The sequence below is a fragment of the Eretmochelys imbricata genome, chromosome 6 (genome assembly GCF_965152235.1).
Source record: "Eretmochelys imbricata isolate rEreImb1 chromosome 6, rEreImb1.hap1, whole genome shotgun sequence".
Taxonomy (NCBI): Eukaryota; Metazoa; Chordata; order Testudines; family Cheloniidae; genus Eretmochelys; species Eretmochelys imbricata.
In genome coordinates, this window is record NC_135577.1 from 88484519 (window position 1) to 88497105 (window position 12587).

General features: G+C 37.8%; 1 protein-coding gene across 1 annotated transcript in view; it reads left to right on the plus strand.

Moving 5' to 3' along the window:
• TTC6 (tetratricopeptide repeat domain 6) overlaps positions 1-12587 on the plus strand; it is a 129076-nt gene that overhangs the window by 22349 nt on the left and 94140 nt on the right. Inside the window, exon 5 of the mRNA XM_077819995.1 lies at positions 4291-4500. Within this exon, the coding sequence (XP_077676121.1) occupies positions 4291-4500 (210 nt within the window). The remainder of the gene's footprint in view (positions 1-4290; positions 4501-12587) is intronic.

Genomic DNA, 12587 nt, shown 5'->3' on the forward strand with positions numbered 1-12587 from the left:
ATTGACTGAAACTTTCTTGAATTCATGTCATATTTGCCATATTAAACACAAATTCAGAAAAAGTCTAAATATTTTGTTTCGATATTTTTGAAATAAAACACATCTTCATATTTTGGTTGGAAATTATTTTTCATTTCAGATTTTACCTGCATTTTAATTATTTTAAAAAGGAAAAAAAACCCCACAACCCTCAAGCAAAATGAAATGATTTATTTTGGGTCGAATGAAACATTTCACTCAACTCAACACTAAATTTTTTAGACGTTTTTGGTTCACCAAAAATTTTTTGTTTTGAGTTGACTCAAAACAAAAATTTTTGTTTGTTTTTTGTTTTGGTTCAGCTAACCAAAAAATCAGATATTCGCACAGCTCTATTCAGCAGTTTTTAGTTGAAGCTGTAATTTGAGGACAGCTCCTATTTATTCTGCTGTTGTCATAGGTGGCATATGTCGTTCTCTAGCATGTGTGCAGATATAGAAAGAAGTACAGTTTATGCACTAATTTGTCTGATCCTGTTCACTTCATGACAAGTGAGATTCTCTGGTTTTACAGTCTTCCCTGTCAATTAGATCTTTATGGCCAGGTTTGTTTTGGTGTACCTTAAGTTGCACCTCCACTTCACTCTTTATTGAGGTGAAAAAAAAAAAAAAAGCTTTAATTATTAGCTTTTGTTGGGCTTAGGGCCCTGAAAGGTTTGCTGGACACAGAAGAGAGCCTTTTTATGGCAGGCCTAAAGTTTGTAAATGGATATTACTTTCAATTAAGTAGCCGAGACTAGACTCATGGGGAAAGAATGCCTAAGTTTATGAAACAGTCAAATTGGCATTTAAGTGACCCTCTGCATGCCATTGCTTATCTACATGGCTTAAAGATCATTTGGTTAGCAAGATTATATATTAAAACAAATAGTGACTGCAGACAATGAGTATTTTACCTTCAATAAATAGTTATTGTCAGATTATCAATGGTTCAGAAACTGCATGATTTTCTAAAAAAACCTTTATTTAGCGCATTAGATGAAGGTAATGTAGGCCACACACATAGTATTGTTTTTTCATGTCCTCTTTTTCAAAGAATGATAAATAGTCAGTCATCTTAAGGGAGACTGTGTGCTGTAAAAACACACCTTTACCTGCAACATGCCCCAAATATTTTAGTTTTTATTGCTTATACTTCCAGCTTGTCCATCCAGTGAAATGACAAACTTCTGTACTAGAAGAGTAAGAACATGACCCAATTAAATTTATACTTTGCCTGTTTTTATCTATTTTAAATAAGTAAACAAGAATTTCTGATCAATGTTCTGGGACAAATTTTCAGTTATTTCACTTTTCTTTATTTACAGAAATCACTGAAACTATTATATTTTAAAGAAAATTTAAGAAACTCTTTGCCCATAGAAGTCTTATCTCTCTCAGTTATTTTTTTAATTTGCAGGTGAATTGTACTGTGGGGAAAATGTAGTTTTAGTGCACGGATTTAAATAAGCCAGGCTATTGCATACATTTATGGAGTATATTCAGTATTTCCTCCTTGTAGAAATACTGTGTGAAATCTTTCTTCTCTTCTCTAAAATAAACCAATATGTAAGCTTCTCATTAAAATATTGGTCTGCAATTTCACTCTCCTGAATCTAAGCTGACTCTGCTTTCAATCCTACTATACTGCAAAACTTATGAACTCTTGTCCTGAAAATGTCCCCTCCACTGCTTGGGTTTCCAGGGGGTATCCTTTAATCCAGACTAGCCCATTCATCTCATGTGTGCCATGCCTGTGAATCCCCTTCTTTCATGGATACTCCTTTCTTTTTTATCCTTTTAAATTTTATCCCAAAGGCTTGATCCTGTACTCTTTATGCAGGAAAAGTTCCCACTGAGTTCAGTGAGCTTTTGCTTGGGTTGTAGGATCTGGTGAAATTTTGCATTGTTGCATTTTGCATTGTTGAGGGAACTAATGCCTTGTCTACACCACAAAAGTTGCACTTGTTTAACTAAAATCAGTTTTTAAATTATTTTAGTTAAACTGGTCCATACACTTGGGGGTGTTGGCTGAAAACTATTTATATTTGTTTAACTTGTGCCTGTACGTTTACTGACACATGCTAAATCAATATGAACCAGATTTAAAATGACAAAAGAGTGTTCATGCAGGGTTTTGCATTAATTTAACTAAATAATTTAAAAAAACACTTCTTTAGTTAAACCTAACTTTTTTGCACAGAATAGACATAGTTTGTTTCCCCCCCAAAGTGTTTTCTCTTTCATATAACAATTAATTAAAACATATTGAAATATATTCCCAAATAAAAATTAAAATGTAGTTTAAGGTTTTTCAGATATTGACGAACTAAGTGGGTGTTGCAGTTTTCTTTAAAATCCATTGATGTCACTGCTGGACTGTATAACAATTTTCTGATTCTTGAGTTGTATTATTTTCTTCTGAGTGGTGTTATATGTTGTGCATATCCTCTTGCCTTCATTTTCTATGGCTGCTTTATCTTTCCTCTTTGCTTTCATTCTTTTTGTAATGTTATTACAACATAAATATAAAATATTATTTTAGAACATGACAAACATGGCTCTGTGTTACACTAACCTCTGTATTTTTCTGATTTAATTGTAGTTATTAGTGCTGCTTTCCCCCTTCATAAAATAAAAAAAGTTACACTCTGGCTTGTGGAGTTAGGCACAGCCCTGAGCAAGAGGGTGATGTGTAAGCTTCATGACTCCAGGGGTAACCCTGCGAGGTATCAAGAAAGTTACTCAGTGTATCTTTAACTTTGAATTTCCAGCATTCTCACACAGATGTTTCCCTTAGGTAATTGATAAACTGGAATTAAGTTTGTAAATACTTCATAATTTTGTTTCCCTATTAATTTTCTTAGATCTTAAAATGAAAACAAAAAACAAAATATGTAAGAACAATTCAGTGAAAGGACCTTTGGTAGAATTTGTAACCTGCACAGGGATGGACTCTGCTTCTTCCTAGAAATCCACCCTCTCTAAAATCCACCCTTTCTCTCACTCGCATACACTCTCCGACCAAATGACTCTTCTCCATTAACCCCTTCATGGCTCTCTGCTACCTATTTTCTTTCTTCATGGTGAAGGCTTCGTTGCGTCTGGTGGATGATTGGGTGCATGTAACGTGGATATGTGGGAATCACTTGAACCATCACTTGGACCCTCTTTACTTCCTAGACCATCCTCATTCGCACCAGGTGGTTTCCTGCCTGCTACCCGCCCCCCCCCCCCCTGCATCATAGCTGTCTGCATCCTGGACATTTATTAACTCTGTGGAGCCCATAAAATGGGCGGAAATGCCTTTTAGGTCCTGATACATTGCCGGTTAAGTTAGTAGAAAGAGTCTCATTGACTTCAAGGGGTTTTGGATCAGGATCTTAAATGGTGGAAGTAAATAATTTTAACTTTCCAAAGTTAATCAATGGCATCAGGTCTTACAAAGCCAAGAGATGAAAACAAATGTGTAGAGTATGGGCCAGACTGTTTTGGAATTATGAACTGAAAGAAGTTAGGAAAATGTTCAAGTGAAGATAGCACCTCATTAACATAATTAAGTCCAAAACTTTATAAACATTATTTCCAAGGAACTCTGTCAAAAGATTTAGGGTTCACCTACACTGCAGCTGGGAGTGTGCTTCCCAGGTAGACAGATACTCCGCTCAAGGTAGTGCATGAAAAATAGCAGTGTGGCTGGGAGTAGCATGGGTAGCAGCTCGGGCTAGCTGCCTGAGGACAAACCCACCTGGACTCCTTGGTTACATACTAGGGTGGCTAGCCCAAGTTGCTGCTCATGCTACTTCCAGTTACACTGCTATTTTTAGTACTCTAGCTCCAGCAGACCTAGCATGTGTTTGTCTACCCACCCTGGGGAGCACACTCCCAGCTGCAGTGTAGACACACCCATAGTCTTACTCATGAGTTCGTGTAAATGTTTCAGCATATTTACATATGTGTACAATTTAGGGGTCTTATCCTAAGTACTTACACAAGTGAAACTCTCAATGAAGCTCATAAAAGTTGTGCTTGAATCAGGAGAGTAAGACTTTGTCCTATGTAATTAATTTCTACTTTAAAGCTACTGTCAGGGATTTTAGCATCTTCTTTTCCTTTCTGTTAATTGTACAATAATTTCTACTAATTATATGTATTAAAACTTCAAATACAGTCTGTGTGATTCTAATGCAGTAGTAGAGTAATCTGTGTATGTGAAATCTAGATGTCAGAAGACAGTGAAAATGCTAAATAGTTGATTTTTTTTGTCCCCCAGAGGTCAACATTATCCAGTTATTCATCACCTGTGTACTGCTTCTCCTAGTTTTGCACTGCCTGCTGATCTACAGCTGGCTTCAAGAGTATGTCATACTTTCAGCAGAAAAGGGCATTATCTTTTATTTACAGCAAAGGATCTGGATCACCAGGAGGAAGCATCACTCTGCTCAGAAAATATTACTTTTGAAGAGCAAATTGAAAGAAATAGGTATGAACCTATAATCTGTTTTCAGTTTTAGTTTTGTAATTATAATTTAGTTTAGATGAATATTAGTTAAAGAATAACTCTTCTGAAGGCTTCATTATTTTAATATTTTATTATTAAAGAAATGTTCTGGACACAAAATGTCGTAATAGATTCTGTATTAGGCTGGCACTACAGACATATTTTAATATTCTTGTTTATATTAATCTTTAAACCACAAACACCTGGAATTCATATTGCTCAAAACATTAAAGATATTGTTTTGCATTTGACTTATTAAAACAAATACATTTTTAGTCAGGTTTTCAGTGAATATTGTGCAGATTTGACCTCAGTCTTGAAAATGCTTATGCTCATGCTTAAGTTTACAAACTTTAGCAGTCCCATTATTGTCAATAGGGCTACTTAAGGGAGTCATGTTATGCATGCCTATACGAATTTGGACTTTAAAGCTCAGTCCCGCAAACCATTACTCACAGAAGACCTTACTCACACAAGTCCTGATTCTGGAAGCACTTACATTTCTGTCTACCTTTTAAGCATCTGAGTAGTTCCATTGATTCCAATGGAAAATTCATGTACATAAAGTTAAGCACAGCTTGTGAGTCAACAGGATTACTTTTATGAATAAGGGCTACTCGTGGAAGAAAGCGTTGCAGGATTTTATCCTTTAATTTGTGAGTAATTTATTTAAAATGAAGAGACTGTTATGTAAAATATTTTTAAAAAATCCAGGTTAACAATGATAGTACAACATACCAAACAACAGGATGATCTGTCAACAGGTAATTTGTTTTACAAGGAACAACGATGAAACGTTAACAGTACTCTGCTTTGTTGTCCGCCTACTCATGTTTTATAGTGTTGTTACATCACTAATTTATGTCTTTCCAGTGTCATTCAGATTAGTTCCTAAATCTCTTTCTGATTTTCATACAGGTTTTTGCAGTTCCTTTCTCTTAATTGAAAAAAAGTTAAATATAAATAAGTATTATCTTTCACCTTCATTGTGTAGTGATTATTTTAGTTACATTTTTGCTGTATTTATTTGTGACTTACTGTGTTCTGTTGTTGATCGGGGGATTTAGGATTGGACACCTAATACTTTCAGATATTCCTTCACAATTTTCAGACTGGTTGTTCGCTTCTTATGGGCTGTTTATATCTCCAGATCCAGTCATACTTACAAAGATATAAAATCATTTCTGATAAGTTTTCAAATGACTCAAACATTTGTTAGAATGGTAAATAATGACGACAGGTCAGTTCTACACAGCAGTCTGGATTGCTTGCTAAAATGGGCTCACTTGAACAACATGCATTTTTAAAAATACAGGCACATGTAAGGTTATACTTCTAGGAATAAAGAATATAGGTCATGCTTGCAGGATGGGGTACTATATTTTGGAAAGCAATAACTCTGAAAGGGACTTAATAGTCATGGTAGATAATCAGCTGGAGATGAACTCCAAAGGAATACACTGGCAAAGACAGCAAACATTATCCTTGGATGTATATGCAAGGTGATATTGCATAGATGTAGGGAGGTGATATTACGACTGTGTATGGAATTAGTGAGACTATTACTGAAATACTGCAGTCCATTCTGGTGTCCACACTTTTTAAAAAGGATGTTGACAAATTGGCTCAGAAAAGAACTATAAGAATGATTCCAGGTCTGGAAAACCTCTTGCCTTATAGTGAGAAATTAATGAAGCTCAGTCTATTCTGTTTATCCGAGAGAGAGTTAAGAGGTGGCCTGATCAAGGTCTATAAGCATATGCATGGGGAGAATGTTTCGAAAGAGAGCCTTTAATTTAGCAAACAAAGGAATGTGAGATTCTCAGTCACTTGAAGTGTTTAAATCAAGACTGAATATCTCTGAAATATAGGCTAGAGCTCAACCAGAAATTATAGACTTGATGCAAGAATCGTTTGGTAAAATTTTATGGCCTGTATTATGCCAGAGGCTCAGACCTGATGATCATAATGAACTCTTATAGCCTTAAAATCTGTGAGTCTGTGAAAACTCTTGTGTAAAGATTTCACTTGAGCTATCAAGATGACTTAGTAGTTTTCCTTGAGTATTTTTGTCAGGCTACTGTGTTAGGCCCTTTCTTACATTTTGATCTGTGCAGACTTCTTTTCCTCCCAGTAGACTAATACTGCTCCTTTTGATTTGAGTATTCACCAGAGGTGAAGTTCTCTTAGAACCTCAGTGAGTAAAATTAGCAAAATAGAGTAGATTTTGTGTTTGTCTTCACAGATGTGGATCTACCCCAATGAATGTGTTCATCCAATTCCATATCTAATCAATCATTTCCATAAAGTAGATAAAAAATTCCTAACAGTGTGAAATATCTGACTCTGTTTTTGAATGGTGACAGCTAGGATTTATGAGGCTGTCAGTTACCTGGAGGTATGCCACCTGGTGAAACTTTGTGAAGTAAATGGTGAAGGAGGAAAAACCTTCTGTAAAGTAAGCTCTCTAACACATGACAGGTGAAACTTTCCAAGCCTCTAAAGTTTTTTTGACCCCTAAGGGTCATGGCTAGGAAGGCATGTCATGCCCCTTACTGTTGGCTGCATAACACCCATAAACTAAACTCTTTCCTTGGAACCATTCAGTCAATTCCTTTTAGACCATAATTAGAAGGCCATTTTACAATTATTGGCTTAATAACCACATGGAGCCAGAGGCAGATTAAGGGTTTGTGGGGCCTTGGGCCAGAGCAAGTGGGGGCCCCTGAAGTCCCCCCTCCGTCTGAAGTCCCCCCTCCCCTGCCCGGCACGCCTGCCGGGGAAATGGGGTCAAAGCGCTGGGGCAGCACCACCTGCCCAGCGCCCCTGCCAGGGAAGGGGTCAGGGCGCGGGGGCTTGCCCTGCCCTGCCTGCCCGGGGCTTCTGCTGGGGAGCAGGGTTGGGGTGCAGGGGCTTCCTCTGCTCCCCAGCAGGAGTGCCGGGCGGAGCGGGGCAAGCCTCCACACCCTGACACCGCTCCCCGGCACGAGCACCGGGCAGGTGGAGCGGAGCGCAGCGCAGGGCTGCCCATTTTCCGGGGGTCCCCCAATTGGCTGGGGCCCCTGGGCATGGGCCCCATTGGTCCAGTGGCTAATTCACCACTGCATGGAGCATTGGCCTTCTCACCAGTGCTGCTGGTACTTTGTGTACTGAAGAGCTCATTTCTCCTAGATCTTCCATCACTACATCATAATCACTACCCAAATTGGAGCAGAGTGGTGACCAGGGAGATGATGATTGCTGCTTGTACTCTATTGGGCTGATGTTCTAATCTGTTGCCAAATATGGTTCTGCTGCAAAGAAGCAGGAGGATAGGGATAACAACTCTGACAGAGGGTTTGACTTTCCCCCAGTTTTTTAAAAAGCTGGCTATGTTGGCTGACCCAGTTAGCAGTGGGCCAGGGATCTACAAGGGTTGTAGCCAAGTGATAACTGAGCCATGCAGTGGGAATGCTGTGACTTTGCAAAGTATGTTGGACCAGCTAGTGAAGCATTTATGGCTGTCATCTCCAAGGATCTTCCCTGAGGATGCTGCCAGCTATGGGTCCTTCCTTCTGCATGAAAGGATAGTGGTTGAAATGGCCATGGTCTAAGGAAAGGCCAGCCAACTATGTGGTACTACACCTCAGAACTCTGAGCTTGAGTCATAGGATTGATTTGGAGTAAGGGGTTTACCACACCATAGCTGCATCCCTTCCTGTTGTGGTCTGTCTTGCCTTCCTGACTAAAAGGCAGGTTAATGTCCCTCAGAACAGAGAGCCTAAAAAGCTAGTTTATGAAGGTGTAGACCTGGCCTGACGCCAGGCATTGGCACTCCTTGATGGGGGTGATACAGTACAGAAAATTATTGATTCAGGCTGATGCCAGCAGGTGCACTTGGTTGCAAACTTCTGCATTCCACTGGGAGGTTCAGAAAAATCTCAAAAACCTATTTTAGTTCATAGAGAACTACTTTGGGTAAGAGGTGGAGACCTCTGTACAGAAGGCAAAGGAGTTGAAAATGCTTTACCTAGAAAGGCTTTCACATCAGTGGCTGGTTTCAGAAGACTCACTATCCCAGTGAACGTGGCATGCAGCTTCAAAAGCAGAAGCAAGAATTTCCTAAGCCATTAGCTATAATACTTCTTCCTCCCCTTCATTTTCTTTTTAAGTGACTTCTGGAAAGATCCCAACAGTTTAAGATTTGCGAGTCAGAGAATGTTAAGTAAAAATATTTATCAATATATGATGCTTTTGTATCTTAGATGCAAGAATCTAGAACAACTTTTGATGATTTTAATATTTTCAATAGTTGGCTAGTTTTCTAGATTCCTTGCTACTCAATTTGTGTTATGGCCTCAGTTTTTCACTTTTTTATTTACTAGGCGTAGAAATTACCATTATATTGTATGTTTATGTTTTATCTATATGTCATTGACATTGATGGAACAACTTGCATGCTCAAGTATTTAAGCATATGCCTGACCTTGCTGAATTAAGTATAGAAAACTGAATCCTCTGGAGCACTGCCATCTTGTGGCACCACCTACTGCTTTGAAATTGCCTGGTTTTAAATCTACATGCCATGTGAACCTACAACCTTATAGGTACAATTTATCCTAACACCAGATAAGGCTTCTTTCAGAATATAATTGCACACACTGAACTACTGAGACATGACTAGCTCCTGCATTTGACAAATTCTACAGATACAATTAATCAAATTAGAGCAAACTCGTTTTTCTGTGCAACGGATAGTCAAAATCAAATTATACTGATGTCTGCAGTTATAACAACAATAGTTTAGTTCTCTTCATGTGTTGGTGCTAGTTTTAAGTACTTATATTGACGCTTGTTTGTTGTAACAAAGACCAAGGAAATCTGCAGCGGTCTATTATAGAATTTATAGAGGAATGGATCAAGAAAGCTATATCTTCAAGTTTGCCTAAGCTAGTAATGCTTATTTCATTCTTCTGTTTATCTTATACACCAATATGTTCAATTTAAACATTAAAAGAGGTATTTTGTCACCCCATTTCCAGCAAAAATATCCTACAAGATATTGTAAAAAATGTCATATAGTATTGTATTTTATAAACTCCTTTCAGCAGGAATTCCTGTACTTCTCTGGGAGTGCAGATTATACTTTTTTGCCAGCAGATAGAAACACAATACTGTTACATCAGTATTACTACTTCCTAGCACTTTCCCTCAGTGTGTTTTTGTCTCCAGAAGGTCAACAGTCTGTAAGGCATTTCAGGTTACATCAACTTTTTATTGTTTGACATAGACTTCTTAATCTGAAAACTACTTTGATCAAAAGTGCAGTATAAATAGTGAATAATTGTTTTTGTTGCTCATTTCAATTACTTCTGAACTCGGGTGTTAAGTGTGTTTTACTCAAGGGTGTTTTATATCTTTTATCATTTTAATTTATATTCATTCTATACAAACTCTCAATGGGAGTCAGAACCTGCAAAGTCTTAGAAATAAAGAGGAAACTTTAACAGGTAAAAGGCCAGACACTTGCCAAAAAGCTAGTTTTTCCCGCCATCAAGTTAAGTAACAGATCTTTCGTTAAGACTTCTATTTGAAGAAAGAGAAATCTCAGATATATGTCAGAGACTGTTCAAGATCATATTACTTTCAGGTCCAAGGCCTTTCTCTCTGAGGCCCTAAGTAAGAATTACAGGTTCTTTTGTTCCAAAGTTACCTTTTTTGGACTCCTTTCAAAAATTAATCACACTCCAAATTAGAAGGCACTTTGTTTTAAACTGATGCTCAGGTATGCTAAAGCCCCTTTACACTGCTCTGGTAGTGTAAAGAGGTGTTAAAATGAGAGTAAATTATATATCGTGTAAATGAGAATCAGGCCAACTATATTGTATGTGTGTGTCGGTTAGATTACAAAGAAATGTGAGATGAAATAATAGAAACTTAATTGTATGAATTAAAAGAGAAACGTATTGTCGTAGCCACATTGACACCATGATAGAGCGACAATGTGGTGAGGTAATATCTTTTATTGGACCAACTGCTGTTGGTCAGAGGCAAGCTTTCAAGCTACACACAGCTCTTCTTCAGGTCTGGGAAAGGTACTCAGAGTGGCACAGCTAAATACAAGGTGGAACAGATTGTTTAGCATAAGTAGTTAACACAAATATTACCTCATTCACCTTGTCTCTACAAAGAGAAATGTCATTATTAGTTTAGCCCAGTGGTTTTTGATCTGTGGTCCGTGGACCCCTCTGGGTTCACGTGAAAGGTTGTCGTTACTATAGAACAATGGTTTTCAACCTGTGGTCCGTGGACCCCTGGGGATTTGCAGACTATGCCTAAGATTTCCAAAGGGTTCCACACCTCCATTTGAATTTTTTTAGGGGTCCCCAAATGAAATAAGGTTGAAAACCACTGGTTTAGTCTTTTCAAAAACCAAAACTATATAAAGCCAGCAGATGTCACTCTGAGCATGTACTAATGAGGTTAGAATGCTCAAAAGTCAAACATAATGTATATTTTTGTGTATACATAGGTATTTAGCAATAAGTTCTCTTTCCTGTGTGTGTGTATATACACTACCTTTCATCATTTCCATTTAGTTATATATTTTTGTGATTGTATTATTTTCATAAAGACCAATTATAACCAAAACGTTGAGTATTCAGTGTGTTATGAAATCATGACAAAAATATAAATTAAAAGAAAAATATAAATATAATCCTTACTTTCTATTAAGTTAATATATTTAAAAATATGATGCAGAAATTCTCTATCGGTATAAATTCTCTATCATTTATCAAGCTGAATGCCTTTTAAAAATAGCTACTTAGCTGATAAATATTAATCAAACCTGGAAGAATGAAAATAGTAGTGGTTTTTGGGTAACCCCGTCATCCCCACTCCAAATCTGTTATTGACGAGGTACCAGGCACAAAGTGAATAGAGGTAGAGAATGGCAAAAATGCTTATTCAACGTGACAGTTTTATATACATTATGTAAGAAGTGGTTAGTAAGTTTTAATCTGAAACATCTAGACACATGGCTTTTTACTTCTTATCTTACATACTTGAGAATGTCACTTTCTAAAGTGAGATGTTCCATTTGTGTGGCATTTGCAGTAGGTGATTTTATAAAAAACAAAAAACCCTCCCAAAATCAGAATCCAAATGACAGGATAATCACTTAGGGTATAATCCAAAACCCACTGAGGACAACGGAAACTCTCCCATTGACTTTACTGCACTTTGAACTTAAATATGTACCTACTGTAAAGTATGTCAGTAACTCCATTGACTTCAGTGGGACTACTCTTTTTTTTTAAAGTTATGCATGCACTAGTTAGGCCTCAATGCTGCAAACACATGCTTAAATTTAATCCTGTTAAAATAAATGGGGCTACTCACATGCTTAAAGTTAAGCATATTCATAGGTGTTTGCAGGCTCAGGGCTGTAGGTCCAACATGCATGGGAAACACTAGTGTGGCCCTCTTGCGTCTTCACATAATGTACATCATGGGTTTGATCTCACAAGCTTTCCTGAAATCACTTCTTTGAGTGTTTGCACGTGTCCATTCCACTGTGGGTGTGGGCGTGGACGTGCACAGTTGTTTGAACATTTTCCCTCGATGGTACCCACTGGGGCGGCTCAAATGCCCCCGTCACCATATACCACTGCATGCTAGTATGAGAGCATGGAGCTGTCCCCAACTCCCTCAGTTCCTTCTTACTGCCCCTAGTGATGGTTGTCGGAGTAATCTCAGACTTGTTGTAGTTAGCTTCCTTCACTCCTTTGTATATATACTCTCTGTTATTGTTAGGAAGTAGTTAGTTGGTTAAGTTTGTTAGTCTTAGTGATAGATTTTAGTCGTAGGTGTTTTTGGACTAGTTTTTGTCTTTCAATACTGGGATCAGTACCGAAATGATGCCGCATTTACCAGGTTTTCAGTCCTGCCACACTTGCACTAAATCTGTGCTACTCAGTGGCCCACACCCAGCCTGTTTGAAATGTTTGGGAGAATCCCACAAAAGTCACATTTGTAAGGGATTTAAGCTCCGCTCAAGGAGAGTTAGAGTGGTGAGGCTTAAATGT